This window comes from Hypanus sabinus, assembly GCF_030144855.1.
Source record: "Hypanus sabinus isolate sHypSab1 chromosome 31 unlocalized genomic scaffold, sHypSab1.hap1 SUPER_31_unloc_3, whole genome shotgun sequence".
NCBI classification, from domain to species: domain Eukaryota; kingdom Metazoa; phylum Chordata; class Chondrichthyes; order Myliobatiformes; family Dasyatidae; genus Hypanus; species Hypanus sabinus.
In genome coordinates, this window is record NW_026778955.1 from 324271 (window position 1) to 344249 (window position 19979).

At 43.5% G+C, this 19979-nt stretch overlaps 2 protein-coding genes across 3 annotated transcripts in view; both read right to left on the reverse strand.

Annotated features, from left to right (window-relative positions):
* LOC132385563 (gastrula zinc finger protein XlCGF49.1-like) overlaps window positions 1-19979 on the reverse strand; it is a 32514-nt gene extending 12535 nt beyond the window's left edge. For both annotated transcript variants that reach the window (XM_059957728.1, XM_059957727.1), the window contains exon 1: window positions 19926-19979. The gene's annotated coding sequence lies outside the window, so the exon portion shown is untranslated. The remainder of the gene's footprint in view (window positions 1-19925) is intronic.
* On the reverse strand, window positions 10829-19026 carry LOC132385562 (uncharacterized). Its single transcript, XM_059957726.1, has 2 exons — window positions 16776-19026; window positions 10829-16599 (listed from the first exon to the last, which is right to left on the reverse strand). Exon 2 carries the CDS (start codon window positions 12748-12750, stop codon window positions 11290-11292), a length of 1461 nt encoding a protein of 486 aa, XP_059813709.1. The 5' UTR covers window positions 12751-16599; window positions 16776-19026; the 3' UTR covers window positions 10829-11289.

Consider the following 19979-nt stretch of genomic DNA (forward strand, 5'->3'; position numbering starts at 1 on the left):
GGCAGCTCACATTATTCTTCTTAGGGACTGGTACAATTGTTACCCTTTTGAAGCAAGTGGGAACACCACCTGTAGCAGTGAAAGGTTCAAAATGTCCTTGAACACTCCCGTTAGTTGGTTGGCACAGGCTTTCAGAGACTTACCAGGTACTCCATCGGGACCTTCTGCCTTGCTAGGGTTCACTCTTTTTGAATAAACAGTCTAACATCGGCCTCTGAGACAGAGATCACAGCGTCATCAGATGCAGCTGTAATTGTGTTTTCCCTTTCAAAGCTGGCATAGAAGTCTTCTCAAAGATTTCAAGTTCCCTGGCCCCCACTGCCTCATTTTCACCATGGACATCCAGTCCCTATATACCTCTATCCCCCACCAGGAAGGTCTCCAAGCTCTCCATTTCTTCCTGGATTCCAGTCCCAGCCAGTCACCCTCTACCACCATTCTTCTCCGCCTGGCAGAATTAGTCCTCACCCTTAACAATTTCTCCTTTGGCTCCTCCCACTTCCTCCAAACTAAAGGTGTAGCCATGGGCACCCGCATGGGTCCTAGCTATGCCTGCCTTTTTGTCAGCCATGTGAAGCAATCTATGTTCCAAGCCTACACCGGTATCTGTCCTCTTTTCTTGCGTTATATCGACGACTGCATCGGTGCTGCTTCCTTCACACATGCTGAGCTCGTCAACTTCATTAACTTTGCCTCCAACTTTCACCCGCCCTCAAATTTACCTGGTCTATTTCCGACACCTCCCTCCCTTTCTAGATCTTTCTGTTTCTATCTCTGGAGACAGCCTATCCACCGATGTCTACTACAAACCTACAGACTCTCACAGCTACCTAGACTATTCCTCCTCCCACCCTCTCTCCTGCAAAAATGCTATCCCTTTCTCTCAATTCCTCTGCCTCCGCCGCATCTGCTCTCAGGATGAGGCCTTTCATTCTAGGACAAAGGAGATGTCTTTTAAAGAAAGGGGCTTCCCTTCGTCCACTATCAACTCTGCCCTCCATCACATCTCCAGTATTTCACGCACCTCTGCCCTCACACCATACCCCCACCAGCCCACCAGGAATAGAGTCCCCCTGGTCCTCACTTATCACCCTACCAGCCTACAGATCCAACGTATAATCCTCTGTAACTTCCGCCACCTCCTACGGGATCCCACCACCAGACACATCTTCCCATCCCTCCCCACCAACCTCCCTCCTGGCACTTATCCCTGCAAACGGAAGAAGTGCTACACCTGCCCTCACACTTCTTCCCTCACCACCATCCCAGGCCCCAGACAGTCCTTTCAGGTGAGGCACCACTTCACCTGCAAGTCAACTGGGGTGATATACCGTATCTGGTGCTCCCGATGTGGCCACTTATACATTGGAGCGACCTGTCGCAGACTAGGAGACCGTTTTGCCGAACACCGGCACTCGGTCCTCCAGCAGTGGCGGGATCTCCCTGTGGCCACACACTTTAATTCCACAGACCACTCCCACTCCGACATGTCTGTCCATGGCCTCCTCTACCGTCAAGATGAGGCCACATGTAGGTCGATGGAGCAATACCTTATCTCCCGCCTAGGTAGCCTCCTACCTGCCGGCATGAACATCCAACTCACAGACCTCCGTTGATACCCCTGCCTCCCCTTACCCCCATCCCTATCTATAATTTTAGTCTGGTTCTCTTTCTCTCTCTTTTATCCCCCCTCACTATGATCTCCCCCCAGCCCTACCTTTCTTTCTCTTTTATTTCCCATAATTCTCCACCTTCCCCCAGCCCATTTCCCTTCAGCCTATCACTTCCCCGCTCTCTACTTCATTCCTCCCCCCACTTCTTAACCACCCCCCCCAACCATCCCATGTTACTTCACTCCTGATGAAGAGATTCGGCCCAAAACATCGTCACTACCTCCTCCCATAGATGCTGTCTGGCCTGCCGAGTTCTGCCAGCATTCTGTGTTTTTATTTACAAACGTTTGTATTTCCAGCATCTGCAGATTCACTCATGTTGCCATAGAAGGCGTTGAGGTCATCACTGCCATTCATGCTGTTGGGTTTCGCTTTGTACGAAGTAATGTCTTGCAGTCCCTGTCAGAGTTGTCGTACATCTGATGTCACTTCTAACCTCTTTCGAAATTGTCTCTTTGCCCTTGAAGTAGCCCTCTGCAAATCATACCTGGTTTTCTGGTACGGACCTGGGTCGCCGGACTTCAATGCCACAGATCCAGCCTTCAGCAGACGACGCACCTCCTAGTTCATCCACAGTCTTTGGTTTGGGAATGTACAGTAAGTCTTTGTAGGCACACACTCATCCACACAGGTTTTAATGAAATCGGTAACAACCGCAGTATACTCATCCAGGTTCGAAGATGAATCCCAATATGCAGTCCAGTCCACCAATTCAAACCAGTCCTGTAGGCGCTCCTGTGCTTCCCTTGTCCATACCTTCTTGGTCGTCACTACTATTTTTGCAGTCTTCAGTCTCTGCCTGTACTCAGGGAGTAGAAGTACAGCCAGGTGATTAGACTTCCTGAAGTGAGGGCGTGGATTAGCACGGTAGGCATTCTTGCTGGAGGTGAGCAATGGCCCAGTGTGTTGTTTCCTCTGGTATTGCAAGTGATCTGTTGATGGTAATTGCTGAGTGAATTTTTCCAGTTTGTCCTGGTTAAAATCCCCCAAAACAATGGAGAAAGCATAAGGGTGCGCTGTTTCGTACATGTTGATCCCATTGCTCAGATCATCTAAAGTCTGATTGACTCTGGCCTGAGGTGGAATGTAAACTGCTACCAGAATGACCCCAGAGAAGGCAGGTAAACAGGACGGTCCTTAACTGCTGGATATTCCCGGTCTGCTGAGCATAACTGGGACAGCACTGATATACTTGTGCACCAAGAGGAGTTGATCATGAGGCATACTCCTCCACCTCTGTTCTTGAGAGACTCTATAGATCTATCCAGATGGTGTACAGTAAACCCGTCGATCTGAATCGCTTCATCCAATACAGAAGGGGTTATAACCAGGATTCCATGAAACAAAGGACACACATGGTCCTAATGTCCCTCTCATTCAGCACCCTGCCTCTGAGATCATCGATTTTATCCCCCAGAGACTGCACGTTTGCCAGCAAGATAGTCAGTATTGGGAGGTTAAAACCCGTTTCCCCAAAAGCATTTGTATCCCTGACCTGCAGCCACGCTTCATGTGTGGAATGCTACATGGATGCTTCTGTCCACAATCAGTGTTGCTTCTGTCAGTTTTAAGCAGCGATAGTTCATTTAAATGCTTTGAGACATCTTTGTTGACTGTACTCACCTTGGAAGTAGTTGTGCTTTTTTCCTGTAACAGGCTGAAACGAGAATGTTTAGTCATATCCATTGAGAGTACTGCTGCTACTTGAGTCACCCCTAGGTGCCCCAGAAGTGAGAATCATCGATGGCAACAAATATGAAGGGGAGGCCAGTTGTCTTTCCCATTGGAGTGTGGCATTTTTGTGATGTGAAAGCTACAGGTCACTCATTACCCAGGAGAAAGGTGTTTGATATCATTATGTACCCAGAGAGAATGGTACAAAACTTGTTCTCAAGGGTAGAAAGGTCCAGAGAAAGAGCCCAAACAAAGGTGGTTTTCTCAAGAACTAAATCTGACAGAAGGATTTTGTTCTTTCTCCCCCCCCCCGCCCCCAATGCAGCAATAACTGACGTTTTCATTGACTGGAGGGTGGACTCTCCATCTGAGCTCGACTCAGAAATATGTTTTTGTTCTGAGTGCCGAATCCTTGGATTCAGAAAGCTGGAGCTGGGCAGTGTCTGACAGATCCATCCACTGCCATTCCCTCCACCTGCACTTGGAAACACACCCTATGGACTGCTCGGAAAGATTCACAGCTGCCTCTATACCCAAGAGCATCCACGGAGGCTGACGGCAGACCCTCACAAAGCAACTAGGCCCAATGGAGTACGTGGCGGGGCTGTGGAAACTTGTGCCAACCAACTGGTGAAGATATTCAAAGACATTTCCAATCTCTCGTTGCTTCGTCGGAGGTCACTACCTGATTCAAAAGGGAAGTAACTACACCAGTGCCACCATATGACTACAGCAGATGCCACCATATTGTCCCTTCACGTGAACAATACCAATACTTATGTCAAGAGGTTGTTTATTGGCTACAGCTCAGCGTTCAACACAACCATTCCTACAGCTCTGATCGAAAAGCTCCAGGATCTAGGCCTCCACACCTCTCTCTGCAACTGTATCCTCGACTTCCAAAGCAGAAGACCACAGTCTGTGTGGATTGGTGGATTGATAACATGTCCGCCTCACTGGCTATCAACACTGGCGCACTGCTCCACTCTCTCTGTACACCCATGACTGTGCGACTAGGTGCAGCCCAAATGCTATCCATAAACTTGCTGACAACACATCTGTGGTCACAAGAGGGTGTAGAGGAGTGGGGCATATCAAGTGGTTAAGTTTCACAGAAACAATCTTGCACAAACTCAGTTAGACCACAGAACAGATTGTAGACTTCAGGAAGGAAAAGGCGAGGGAACACACACCAGTCCTCAGAGAGGGATCAGATTGGAAAGAGTGAGCAATTTCAAGTCCCTAGGTGTCAACATCTCTGAGGGTCTACCCTGGACCCAATGCATCAATGCAGTTATAAAAAGGCACAACAACGGCTATACTTCAGGAGGAGTTTGAGGAGATTTATGTCACCAAAGATATTTGCAGATTTCTACAGATATACCACAGGGACCATTCTGGTATGGGGTGTAGGGTGAAAGAAGTTACAGGAAGTTGTACACTCAGTCAGCTCCATCATGGGCACCAGCCTCCACAGTATCCAGGACATCAAGAAGCAAAGCCTCAGAAAGGCGGCATCCATCATTAAGGACCCCCGTCAGCCTCTTGTCATTGCTACCATCAGGGAGGAGGTACAGACGCCTCAACAATTCAGAAACAGCTTCCTCCCCTCTGCCATCAGATTTCTGAATGGTCATTGAACCCTTGTACACTACCTCAAAGCATTCAAAGTACATTTATTATCAAAGAATGTATAAATTATGCAAAGTTGAAATTCGTCTGCTTACAGGCACAGAAACATAGAAAATAGGTGCAGGAGTAGGCCATTCAGCCCTTCAAGCCTGCACCGCCATTCAGTATGATCATGGCTGATCATCCAACTCAGAACCCTGTACCTGCTTTCTCTCCATACCCCCTGATCCCTTTAGCCACAAGGGCCATATCTAACTTCCTCTTAAATATAGCCAATGAACCGGCCTCAACTGTTTCCTGTGGCAGAGAATTCCACAGATTCACCACTCTCCGTGTGAAGAAGTTTTTCCTCATCTCGGTCTTAAAAGGCTTCCCCTTTATCCTTAAACTGTGACCCCTTGTTCTGGACTTCCCCAACATCGGAAACAATCTTCCTGCATCTAGCCTGTCCAATCCCTTTAGAATTTTATACGTTTTAATAAGATCCCCCCTCAGTCTTCTAAATTCCGGTGAGTATAAGCCTAGTTGATCCAGTCTTTCTTCATATGAAAGTCCTGCCATCCCAGGAATCAATCTAGTGAACCTTCTCTGTACTCCCTCTATAGCAAGAATGTCTTTCCTCAGATTAGGGGACCAAAACTGCACACAGTATTCTAGGTGCGGTCTCACCAAGGCCTACAACTGCAGTAGAACCTCCCTGCTCCTGTACTCAAATCCTTTTGTTATGAATGCCAACATACCATTTGCCTTTTTCACCGCCTGCTGTACCTGCATGCCCACCTTCAATGACTGGTGTACAATGATACCCAGGTCTCGTTGCATCTCCCCTTTTCCTAATCGGCCACTGTTCAGATAATAATCTGTTTTCCTGTTCTTGCAACCAAAGTGGATAACCTCACATTTATCCACATTAAATTGCATCTGCCATGAATTTGCCCACTCACCTAACCTATCCAAGTCACCCTGCATCCTCTTAGCATCCTCCTCACAGCTAACACCGCCGCCCAGCTTCGTGTCATCCGCAAACTTGGAGATGCTGCATTTAATTCCCTCATCTAAATCATTATATTGTAAACAACTGGGGTCCCAGCACTGAGCCTTGCGGTACCCCACTAGTCACTGCCTGCCATTCTGAAAAGGTCCCGTTTACTCCCACTCTTTGTTTCCTGTCTGCCAACCAATTCTCTATCCACACCAATACCATACCCCCAATACCATGTGCTTTAAGTCTGCACACTAATCTCCTGTGTGGGACCTTGTCAAAAGCCTTTTGAAAATCTAAATATACCACATCCACTGGCTCTCCCCTATCCACTCTACTAGTTACATCTTCAAAAAATTCTATAAGTTTCATCAGGCATGATTTTCCTTTCACAAATCCATGCTGACTTTGTCCGATGATTTCACCTTTTTCCAAATGTGCTGTTATCACATCTTTGATAACTGACTCTAGCATTTTCCCCACCACTGATGTCAGACTAACCGGTCTACAATTCCCCGGTTTCTCTCTCCCTACTTTTTTTAAAAAGTGGGGTTATATTAGCCAACCTCCAATCCTCAGGAACTAATCCAGAATCTAAGTAGTTTTGAAAAATTATCACTAATGCATCCACTATTTCTTGGGCTACTTCCTTAAGCACTCCGGGATGCAGACCATCTGGCCCTGGGGATTTATCTGCCTTTAATCCCTTCAATTTACCTAACACCACTTCACTACCATTTCCCTCAGTTCCTCCATCTCACTAGACCCTTTATCCCTGACTATTTCCGGAAGATTATTTATGTCCTCCTTAGTGAAGACAGTAGTTATTCAATTGGTCTGCCATGTCTTTGTTCCCTATGATCAATTCACCTGTTTCTGACTGTAAGGGACCTACATTTGTCTTGACCAATCTTTTTCTTTTCACGTATCTATAAAAGCTTTTACAGTCAGTTTTTATGTTTCCTGCAAGTTTTCTCTCATAATCTTTTTTCCCTTTCCTAATTAAGCCCTTTGTCCTCCTCTGCTGGTCTCTGAATTTCTCCCAGTCCTCAGGTGTGCCACTTTTTTTTTGCTAATTTATATGTTTCTTCTTTGGACTTGATACTATCCCTAATTTCCCTTGTCAGCCACGGGTGCACTACCTTCCCTGGTTTATTCTTTTGCCAAACTGGGATGAACAATTGTTGTAGTTCATCCATGCGATCTTTAAATGCTTGCCATTGCATATCCATTGTCAACCCTTTCAAGTATCATTTGCCAGCCTATCTTAGCTAATTCACATCTCATACCTTCAAAGTTACCCTTCTTTAAGTTCAGAACCTTTGTTTCTGAATTAACTATGTCACTCTCCATCTTAATGAAGAATTCCACCATATTATGGTCACTCTTACCCAAGGGGCCTCGCACGACAAGATTGCTAACTAACCCTTCCTCATTGCTCAATACCCAATCTAGAATGGCCTGCTCTCTAGTTAGTTCCTCGACATGTTGGTTCAGAAAACCATCCCGCATACATTCCAAGGAATCCTCTTCCTCAGCACCCTTACCAATTTGGTTCACCCAATCTATAAGTAGATTGAAGTCACCCATTATAACTACTGTTCCTTTATTGCACGCATTTCTAATTTCCTGTTTAATGCCATCCCCAACCTAACTGCTACTGTTAGGTGGCCTGTACACAACTCCCACCAGTGTTTTCTGCCCCTTAGTGTTATGCAGCTCTACCCACATTGATTCCGCATCCTCCAGACTAATGTCCTTCCTGCACTACCTGCCTACTGCTACGCTGTCTAGTGGCCACCCCTTCCCTTTCCACCTGTGTAGCCGTTACCTGCGGTGTGGCCAACTCACTGAACGTGCTATTCACGACTTTCTCAGCATCGCGGATGCTCCAGTATGAATCCAATCGCAGCTCCAGACACTCAATGCGGTCTGCCGAAGCTGCAGTTGGACACACTTCCTGCACACGTAGTCGTCAGGGACACTGGAAGTATCCCTGATTTCCCACATGCTGCAGGATGAACAAACCACGGGGCCAATCTCAGCTGCCATAACCTACCCAATACTTGCCTCAACTTTTGAAACTTTCTCCTTTGAAAGGAACATACCTCACTTGGAGTGAAGCTCGTCCTCAGCCTCTTCTCGTTGAAGCCTCTCGAGTCAAAACCTCAAATCTCCACTCACTCACTGGCCACTTTCCACAGGCCACTCCGCTTGAGATAACCCTCTATTTATTTGTTTGAGCTTTTCAAACTGCTTGGTCAATTGCCCAATCAGCTGCTTTCTGCTGAGTCTGAGCTATTCAAATCTTAGCAACAGAGCAAGTAACCAAAAAAATCCCAATTAAGAAAAACACCAGATGCACAGAGAATGAGGAAAAAAACTCAAATGACGCAAACAACAGAGCATGCAACGGCAAATGCCTGGTCCAGTTCGCAGAGCCCTCACTGATGCCCCTGTGATGGAGCATAGGCAGCTTGCTAAAATGGCTGATAGTCTACACTCAGCTAGGCAGTGGTGCATCATCCCTCTTCCTTTCTCTGCCTCAATAAGCCCATCAGCAAGACCTCCGCAACATAAGGACTTGCACAGCTGCCAACGCGAGCAAGTGACGACGGCCTTGCGGTTTTGACAGTGTCAGTGCATCGGGGCACCAGAGGTCTGTGAACACCGTGGGTTCCATCTGCCGGGGCCGTCTATGGATCACTTTCGGTGCTGTCAGCATTGCCTAGGCGAAGAGCAATGAAACCTCACCAGGGCAGCAAGACCCAGACTGATGGGACACACTCTGCTTCAGTGGGTGACATTACACATGGGGCTTTGCCCTGACCTCAGCTTTGTGCACATTTCCTGAGCACCAAAGGACTGTTAGTGGTTCTTAAGAACTGCTTGTGGATATCAGGGACTTTGGGTCGTTACCCTGCTCCCCAACTAAGTTCCCTCAACGACTCCGTCAGGAGCATGCACCACTGCGTATGAATTTACTCATCGGCCGGGCGACTCCCCTGACTTGCCAAGCCCACAATCTCCACTACAGTCACAGGACATGGGCTCCAGCACCACATTCCCAGCATTGGCCCTCCAGCCTACGCCCGAGCACGTAGACAACTGCGAAGGCTGCGTTTGCCAGCATGGAATTGTACACCGTTTGAATAGTCTGGGGGTTTCACCCCTCCATAGGGTCCCTCAGTCTGATGGTGGTTGCTGCCCATGCGGTGACGATTGATGCCTCAGCAAGTTCGACACCAGGTTTCGGTGGATCACCTTAGACTTGGAATCTCACCATGACCACAGAGCCCAGTTCCTGAGCCCGAGCTCAGACAGGCTCACAACGCCGGTTTTAGTGAATTCTGCATAGGGAACAGGGCTGTAGTGCTGCTGGAGCTGACCGGGGCGCCACTCCAGAACCCCTGTAAAAAAAAAGTCAAAATAAACAAGCGGGAGTTGGGGAGAGGGGGTGGCGGTGGTGGGGAAAACGCCACTAATAACATTAGCATATTTGAGCATTTTTGGTGAAATCCAAGAGCCATATTTGTGAAATTCCCCCTCGCTCGTCCCGTTGTCCCAGCATACCCTGCTGTAGCCTCCCGCCATTTCACAGATCCTCAGTCTCTCTCCAGCACCCATTGTCTGAGCATTGTTCGCCAAGAAAATAAAAGTCTTAGATCTTTTAAAAAGTGGCCTGTCACTTGCTGAAGTGGGCCCTAAGGTTGGCAAGAATGAATTGAGCATTCGAATAAAGCAGATAGAAGCTGAAGTTCGTGGAAGTGTTGGTGCTACCCCTACAGTGGCAAAAATGGTCTCTCTGGTTCGTGATAAAGTGCTTGCAAAGACTGAGAAACATTAAGTGTGTGGCTAGAGGACACATCACAGAAGCATATCCTTGTTGATGGTAACATTAAACGTGGAAAAGCACTTAGCCACTATGAGCACTACTGTGAGGGGGTTGAGGAGAGCAAGAGGGAGGAGTTTAAGGCTCGTAAGAGATGGTTGGCTAGCTATATAAAGTGCTACAGCCTCAAGAACTTAAAAATCACGGGAGAATCGGCAAACCACACCAATCTGACACTTTTCACTTAGAAGGGTTTGAGGCCGATGTACCAAGTATCCTACTATGGAGTCGATCCAAGTCTCTCAAAAAAAATTGTTGATCACAAACTATCAACAGCTCACACTGCTGCTCTAAGGGTTGAAAATACAGCTAGTGAAGATGCTCTTGGAACATTATGTGACACCATGAATGATTCGCAACTAAAGGCAACTTGTTTGATTTTTCGTTCTGCATATTATTTCACTCAGAATGACAGACCATACTCTGATCACTTTGATTTATTGAACTTCAAAAAGAAAAGGTACTGACATTGGAATTGGACTGCATTCCCGCACTAGTGCTACAGAGGTAATTAATCACAGAGCCATTAATATGAAAAGAAAATTTGCCAGCATATCAAGCAGATAAATTGCAAATTTCCTGTTCTCATTGATGAATCAGCAAGCCTGAGCATTGAGACCACCCGAATAGTTTACTTGAAATGGGAAAGTGATAAGGAAGGTGATCACCATCTTATATTTTTAAGATTTAATTGAACTGCCTGATCAGAAAGCTGTAACTACACCCACCCTCGTTATACGCAGGGGATACGTTCCTCACTGTCAACACATAATGTGAATAATTATTTAAATAGAGAAAAGGGGATTGTGCTTCAAAGGGCTTCCTAAATATGTCTTATCTGTAATTTATTCACATTTTCAAACCAACACAAAAGCAGTACCACAAGGCAACATTTGTATTATATTTCAACAATTTTTTAATTAGTTTTTTTATACATTTTACAGATTAAAAAACCCCAAATCACAATGAGGATCATTAATACAGTGCAAAATTAAGCATACAATGACAATATGATACAGAGAAAGAGAATTTTTTAAAAAAAGCACCTAAATTGAAGATAAGTAAAATTAGTATCCTCCCCAAGCCCCACAACACAAAAAAAACTCCAGACCAACCACAACACAATATAGAGAATATAAATCAGGATAGTCAAACTCCCAGACTGTGAATACACTTAGCAACAGAGGATAGTAATGCCTTCTACCAGAAAAAAAAAAGGAGCTGAAAGCAAGGGACGGAAAAGAAAAAAAAAACCCTAGTCACGAGGAAGGTTATGAAAGTACTCGATAAAAGGTCCCCAGACCTTATGGAACTTTAGATCCGAATTAAGAACTGAATAATGAATTTTTTCGAGGTCCAAGCAGGCCATAATGTCGTTAAGCCATTGAGCATGAGTGGACGGGGCAACATCTCTCCATCTAAGGAGGATCAAGCGTCTAGCCAGGAGAGAGGCAAAGGATAATATTCGGCATTTGGTCGGACTCAAGTCGTAAATCTGTCTCGCCCCAAAAACCGAACAAAGCAATTAAGGGGTTTGGTTCTAGGTGCTGATTCAGAATATACGATAACGTAGTGAAGACATCTTTCCAAAATTTCTCCAAGCTAGGACAGAACCAGTACATATGAATGAGAGAGGCCACGCCCCTCTTGCATTTATCACAGAGTGGACTAATGTCAGGGTATAATCGAGATAGTTTAGATTTAGACATATGGGCTCTATGAACAATCTTAAACTGTAAAAGGCAATGGCGAGCACAAAGAGAGGTTGAGTTAACGGATTTGAAAATCGAATCCCAGCACTCATCAGATAAGGTATTTAAATCATGCTCCCATGCCATTTTAATTTTATCCACAGGGGCCCGTCGTAAGGCTGCTAATTTATCCTGGATAATTGATATTAAACCTTTACCTAGTGGATTAATGGAAAGAAATAAGTCCATAACATTTTTCACAGGCATTTCAGGAATGTTAGGAATTAAAGGAGCAATAAAGTGTCTAATTTGGAGATAACTAAAAAAATGAGCATTGGGCAGACTGAACTTAACAGAGAGCTGCTGAAAAGAAGCAAAGCGATTATCAATGAAGAGATCTTCAAAACGTCTAATGCCCTTCCTATACCAAACCTGGAATGCTGAATTGTACGTGGTAGGTAAAAAAAAGTGATTATGTATGACAGGGCTGGAAACGGAAAAACCATGGAAACCATAGCATTTCCTAAACTGAGCCCATATACGCAAAGTATGTCTAACAAGAGGATTTGCTATTAATCTGGACAGACTGCTAGGGAGTGCAGAGCCAAGAAGTGCAGAGATAGATAATTCTTTAGTGGAGCTCAATTCCATTGCCACCCAATTAGGGCACTCGGGTTGGCCATGGAAGAAAGACCAAAAGGTAGCACAACGTATATTAGCTGCCCAATAATATAAACCAAAGTTAGGTAAAGCCATGCCACACTCTTTTTTAGATTTTTGGAGATGGATTTTATTAATTCTAGAGCGCTTATTCTTCCACAGATATGACAAAATAATAGAGTCTAAGGAATCAAAAAAAGATTTAGGAATAAAAATTGGGATAGATTGAAATAAGTATAAAAATTTGGGGAGAACATACATTTTAACAACATTAATCCGACCTACCAAAGACATAGATAGAGATGACCATTGTACCAGACTCTGTTTTATAGTATATGAAAGATTGGCAAAGTTTTCATGAAAGAGATCTTTAAACTTCCTTGTGACCGTAATTCCAAGATAAGTAAATTGATTATGGGCTACTTTAAAAGGGAGATCACGAAATGTTAATTCTTGTGCTTCTTTATTAATTAGGAAAAGTTCACTCTTATGTAAATTAAGTTTATTGCCAGAGATCTGGCTAAACTGGTCAAGAAGCAAAAACATTGGAGGTAAGGATGTAGACGGATTTGAGAGAGGAAGAGTAATAAGTCATCAGCATAAAGGGAAACTTTACGCTCAACACCCCCTCTCCAAATCCCAGTCAATTCAGGACAATTTCGAAATGCTATCGCCAAAGGTTCTATAGCCAAATCAAAGAGAAAGTGACTTAAGGGGCATCCCTGACGGGTGCCATGTTTAAGATTAAATACCTGGAATTTCTGAAAATTAGTTAAAACAGAAGCAGTAGGACACAGGTACAGCAACTTGATCCAAGAGATGAAACTTTGACCGAGGTCAAATTTTTCTAAGACTGCAAAAAGGTAGTTCCACTCTATACGATCAAATGCTTTCTCTGCATCGAGGGAAATAACACATTCAGGAATCCCAGTTGGAGGTGAGTATAAGATATTAAATAAACGCCGAATGTTAAAAAAAAGGGAGACGGTTTTTAATAAAACCTGATTGGTCATCAGAGATAATGGAGGGAATAACGGTTTCTAATCTATGAGCCAAAACTTTAGCTAAGATCTTTACATCAACATTGAGCAAAGAAATCGGCCTATATGAGGAACACTCTGTTGGGTCTTTGCCCTTTTTTAATAGAAGATGCCTCATTGAAAGAGGGTGGCAATTTGCTGTAATTAAACGAATCAGATAACACTGAAAGTAACTGAGGAGAAAGAAGTGAAGAGAATGATTTATAAAATTCTACAGGGAACCCATCAGGTCCAGGAGATTTCCCCGAGGACAGTGCAGAAATTGCTAAAGATATTTCTTCTGATGATATAGGCGCATTAAGTTTGGCTTTAAAATCAGATGAAAGTGAAGGAATATTCAGATTCTTTAAAAATTGATCAGCAGAGATATTGTCATTCAAAGATTCAGAGGAATAAAGCGGAGAATAAAAGTTTTTAAATGCGCCATTAATTTCTAAATGATCCGATGTAAAGTCTCTGTTCTCCTTCCGGATCTTTGTAATATGTTGTTTGGCTCTGGAACGGCTCAGCTGATTGGCTAGAAATTTACCAGACTTATCCCCATGAATGTAAAAGCGACTCTTGCTTTCGAGAAGTTGGCGTTTGACAGGTTGAGTAGACAGGAGATTAAATTTAGTTTGGAGTTCAACACGCTCCTTGTATAGTTCAGGGTTCTTAGTTTGAGCACATAGTTGATCCAATTCTTTAATCTGGTTAATGAGGTCTAATCGATCTGCACAGGATCTTCTGTTGAGATTTGCTGGGATGCTTTCATGGCATCCCAGACAATCTGGGATGACACTTCAGGTGATGTATTAGTGTTAAAATAAAAGGTTATCTGATCCTTAATAAATTTTTTAAAATCATCATCCGATAATAAAGTTGAATCAAACCGCCAGTGTTTATTCCTCTGAGGGAGACCAGGAAAGTTCAGCGAGACAGTAATTGGGGCATGGTCAGAAATCAGTATACTCTGATAGTCACAAGAGTAGGCCAATGGAATAAGTTGGTTATCGAGTAAGAAATAGTCAATTCTAGTGAAGGTATGGTGAACATGTGGAAAAAAAAGAATAATCCCTCTGAGTAGGATGAAGGAAACGCCATATATCAGAGATACCAAAATTAGAGAGAAACGATTGGATAGCTAAGGCAGATTTAGTAGGTGATCTGGTAACAGAGGACGATCGAACCAGATTAGGATCTAACCAACAGTTGAAGTCACCACCCATGAGTTTATGAGTTTAAGTCTGGTAGTGAAGAAAAAAACGTTCAAAAAAGTTAACATCATCAAAGTTGGGAGCATACAGGTTTGCTAGTACAACTTCAGTGTTGTATAGTTTACCAGAAACAATAATAAAACGGCTATTTGTATCAGATATTTTATTATGGAGCTCAAAAGGAATATTTGAGTTAATAAGAATGGAGACTCCCCTAGCTTTAGTGGCAAAGGATGAATGAAAATGCTGACCTGCCCACTTTGACAGAAGCCGGGAGTTATCAAAACAACGAATATGAGTTTCTTGAAGGAAAGCAATGTCAGCTTTGAGTTGTTTAATATGTGAGAATACCTTCCTCCTTTTAACAGGGTGATTCAATCCCTTTACATTCCAGCTCACGAATTTAAGTGCACTAGCCATTATCAATTACTAATGCATAAAAGGCAGCAGGCATATAAAAAGTCAAGCAATACAATAGCAGTCTGGGAGCAGAAATGTAAACATAGATTCGTGAAATCAAAACATAAACATGTCCTGAGCAATAAAGACAAACAATAAATACAGTGAGTGATGTTGGAACTGGAAAATCCACCCCACTCACACAACCCAAAACTAGACGGCTACCAAAAAAAGCAGCTAGCTCTACCAAAAATATTAACCTAAATATAACTTCCAGATCTGTGTCATTAACAGCAGTTCCGTATAAATATTATAGCAAATAGTAACTAGTTTATGCACTAGAAAACATAACTACAAATTGGAACATCTTCTGCAGAAATATAAAACTTAATACAGAGAAAATCGGAAGAAAACCAAAACTAACCTACCCGCGAAAAATTATGGAAGAATAAAGTAAGAGAAAGGGAAAAAAAAAAGGGAGGAAGGGGAAAATTATAGATTCAAGAAGAGTACTTATCAACCATTTACAGAGAGGAAAAAAAAATCAAAGATTAAAAAAAAGTGAAAATAAATAAATAAATAAAAAACAATCAGCAGTTAAACTGTGAACCAACAGGGAGGCCTTCAATAAAGACTTCAAACCTCCAAAACAAGTTAGAGTCAATTGTAGAACTCTATAGATAAAGTTATACAAGAATAAAATAGATTACACAAGTACTATTTAAACGTCCATAGGGAAACATTAAGCACAGAATGTCTATTTAAAAAAGACACACCAAATCCAGGGAGAGATTGTCAACAGCCCTTAGAGTTTCAATAAATAGTGCCTGAGCGATTCAAGTAAAGTCTGAGTCCAGGAAAAGTAATTTTACTATGAGAAGTACTTATCCACCATTTTAGTTGGTCTGATCGGGTTCCGAAGATGGCTGGATAGCCGGAAGTCTTGCAACAAATGCCTCAGCCTCCTTCACTGACTTAAACCACTTATATTTTCCAGTATTAAGCGTGATTCGTAAATTGGCAGGAGTGCGAAGAGAGGGTTTAAAACCATGATCAAAAAGCACTTTCATTACGCCTTTAAACTCAGCGCGCATCTTTAAGGTCTGGGGTGCAAAATCTTCCACAAAGCGAATGATTGTATTTTGGAAAGTAAAAGTACCTCTGCGACGTGCCTCCATAATCAGACGGTGTTTTACCTGATATTTATGAAAGCACATAATTACCGGTAGCGGGTGGGAGCCCAGAATTCCAGGGGAACGTAGACCCTGTGTGCCCTTTCGAGCTCAGGCGGGTTCGGAAGCAAATCTTTCCCGAATATCTCACAGAGAAACTTGGCGATAAACTTCACGGTTGATCCCTGTTCAGTAGCCCCTGGCAACCCAAGAATTTGAAGGTTACAACATCTGCTCCGATTTTCGAGATCGACCATTTTGGAAAGGAGTTTATTATTTTTTTCTTCTAGGCTGGAACAGAGAGTCTCCAAATATCGAGCACGACTTTCTAAATCTTCAGAAGTCGAATCGATGCAAGATAAGTGTTCAGCATGTTCGTCCACTCTATCGTTGATCCGATCCAGTTTGGCTTCCAGCTGTTTGAAAGCGGTTCTAAATTCCTTTAAAATATCGTCTCGGTGTTGTTCCAGCGCAGCGAGGGTCTCAGACGGCAGAGCTGGAACTTCCTTTCTCCCGGATTTAGAACTCTTGCTAGACATTGTAAGGTAGATGTGTTCACAGGCAAGTAAAAGAAACCAAATAAAGTTCCTAATTAAGGTTTAAAAAATGGAGACATTTAGTGCAAAGATAGCGAAAATAACGGAACAAAAGTTCGGAGCAGCTAAGCAATCGCCATCTTACAAGAAGTATATTTCAACAATTTAAGGTAGTATTCAATGTAATAAATCATAGAAAGTTAACATAGTAGAGTGTACTGTACTCACCAACAGTGGCAGGTGTGTTCGCTCCGGGAGATGAGTGGTTGTTGTGGTGTCGGGCAGCTTTACATGGATAAGGTGGATGGTTGTGGTCGTCAGGATCGTATCAAGCACAGCAAGGGATGAAGGAAGACTCACAGAACGGCAGCAGATGACACCGGTTTGAAGAAAGTGGTGAGGGTTGTTTGCTTGGCAGCATTTTGTTTTTCAGCATAAATTTGCTTGTAGGGAAGAAGGGTTGATGGCAGGGAATGACTGAAATGCAGACTCCGTTCTAAACTTGGGTCCAGTGTGTTCCGACTTCCACCATTCCCTCACCGTTGGTAAACTCCAGGGATTTTCAAAATAGTCTGTTGCTTGCAGCATCTGAGAGATAGTTCACCGTAAAAAAATACGCCTTGAATGTGGATCACACCTTGGTCGAGTGGTTGAATCAGCGATGTTGTGTTAGGCGGCAGGAAACGCACTGTTATATTAGGATGAATGCTGTTCAAATGTTTAGGATGGGCTGGCGCATTGTCAAGCAACAAAAGAACTTTAAAGGCAAGATTCTGTTCCCGGCAGTAGTGTCCCAGAGCTGTGTTACCTTCACCTGATGCCTTGCTATTTATAATTTCCAACTTTTTTCAAGTGTTAAAGCGGTTCTCTGCTGCTCAGCTGATGGCCCAGGACATGATATCGGTCGCTTAGAGGGCACAGTTATACATTTCAGACACAAAATCACTGCAGCGTAGGTAAAAAGTCAAAAGTTTTAAGAGCGCAAGATCGCACAACCACACCTTGCCAAAACCGATGCGAGACTGGCGGGAGTGAGACTGTGAGGCGCGTGCACCTGACTTGTATTGGCGGGAAAGCAGTGCTCCTCGCATAACTGAGTTTTGGACACATATAAGGAGATGTTGGTAGAAATAGGTTCCTCGCATAACTGTGAATCCACATTGTCTGAAGACGCAAATAACGAGGGAAGGGTGTATTGCTAAGCATCTATAGAACTGTCTCAATAACCATGGGTTTGATGACTCTTACTTGAAACAGAACTTTGTAGCATTTGCTAGTGATGGGGCAAGCGTAAAGCTTGGTGTCAAATCTGGTGTTGCTACAATTCTCAAGGAACGTTACCCTGATGTGATAATTTGGCACTGTCTTAATCACAGATTAGAACTTGCAGTAGGTGATTCGGTGAGAGAAGTTCATTTTCAATCATTTATGGACAGATTGTACTCTGTTTACAGTAGACCACCCAGGAATTGTCTCAATGTGCCTCTTAACTAGAACAAATTTGCAAAATAGGCCATGTTCTGGGCACCAGGTGCAAAGCTAGCTCGTTTCGAACGGTTTCAGCAGTGTGGCAAAATGATGAAGCACTGTGTTTTCATTTTGAAAAAGCAATGAAGGATGAAACCAGATCTGGGAGCGACAGAACAACCTGTGAAGGTCTGTTCAACAGACTCTCTTCAGAACAGTTTCTATTGGACTGAGCTCTAACGTATGACACGTTGCATGAACTCGGTTTACTGTCAGAGTGTTTACAGAAACGCACTACTACGAATTTTTAAGCAAACTGATCAAATGGAGCATAAGATCACTGCATAGACTGAAAAAGCAACGTGGTACAAAAACTCTAGAAGCTCAAACGGCAGGTGAAAAGAGGAAGTTTGGAGAAATTACCTTAACAAGCAACAACAAAGTTGTCTCCATTAATTATCTAGTTTCTACTAGTCTTATAGACAATTTGCAACACCATATGTTCATGGCAACATCCTTGAAAGATTCTCAAACTCCTAAACCTCAAAGTATGTATAAATCCCTGCTAAATGAAATGTGTGTCCTTGATAAAGATAACTGGCCTGCTGAATTACTGTCCAAGAGAAGCTGCAATATCATCTCTCTGTAAGTGGTTTAAGCTTTCTTCTTCCTCTGTAATAAATGCCTTCAGAGATTATGTGGAGGATCACGGACACCGCATCCCCCAAGATTTACGCCCATTACTAAGCTGTTCACAAGTTATTCCTATTAGTACTGCTAAATGTGACAAGGATTCAGTCATGTGAACTTGATAACAACAACACACTCAAGGATTCTCATAGACCATGTATCATCATTTATGTTTGTTAAACTACATGGACCTCCTCTAATTCAGTGGAATCCTGAGCCAGATGTCACATCATGGCTGCGGTACCACAGATCAGCAGATGACACCAGGACAAGAGTTGCTTCAGTCCCCCAAACACATATTACACCTGACCCTTTGTGGAAATTATTGTGAAACTTCTCATTGGTTGCATTTGCTAAGTAGGTAATTACTTTTAAATGGATAAAATACATCTTTTTCTTTACTTGCTTGATAATTATATCTTATGATAATTAGTGAGTGCAACTGTGCAATACTTTGTCATATTATTGTATTATATGTTTTATTGAACCAGTTATACACTGAAATGTAGCGATAGGCTATAATCTTGTTAATGTCTTTAACTACGATTATATTTCTGTGGAGCTCTGGAATTCATATATTTCATTTATCTTGGTTTAGTACTTGACATTTAAGAAGCCCTATTCATATATCTATGTCACACCCAATTTGTGTACCTGCTCATTTCATGCACTGGGTAACTTCCTTGCCCCATTCGTGTAATGAGCAGGTACACAAATTTGGTGTGACATAGATTTAGAGAGGATATAGGAAATGGCAAGCATTATCACTGCACCCCTGGTAGGGTCACCTCGAGTTGGGGCTGCTCTGACGTGACGACGTTGTTCCCTCCGGATTTTGAGTAGACTTGTGTGTTCTGGGCTTTGGGGTCCCATAAAATATGTTACGGGTTTCATTACACTTAAAACGCCTCACTCCGTTTTATTCGCGAAAATCCACACCTGTATAATAGTACTGCTGCCGCAAAACGAGATTTCACGGTACACGCCAGTGATATTAAACCTGGTTCTGAACATCACGGACACAGTGATGCGCATGCGCCACAGAAACGACGCCGCGTCCTCCCCCGATCAACACAAAGCTCCCCGGGGCCCCGACACGGATCGAGGGGCAAAAGGACCGGGAATGTCCCCGGGTGCGGGGTCACGGTGTGTCCGGAGCTCGCAACAACAGTCTCTCAGTCGTGCAGTGGATGAAACTCCCGCCCGCAGCCCCGCTCCTACCTGCTGCTGATTCTCCCCAGCATGTCGTCCACCGAGCGCATGCGCAGTTTCCGG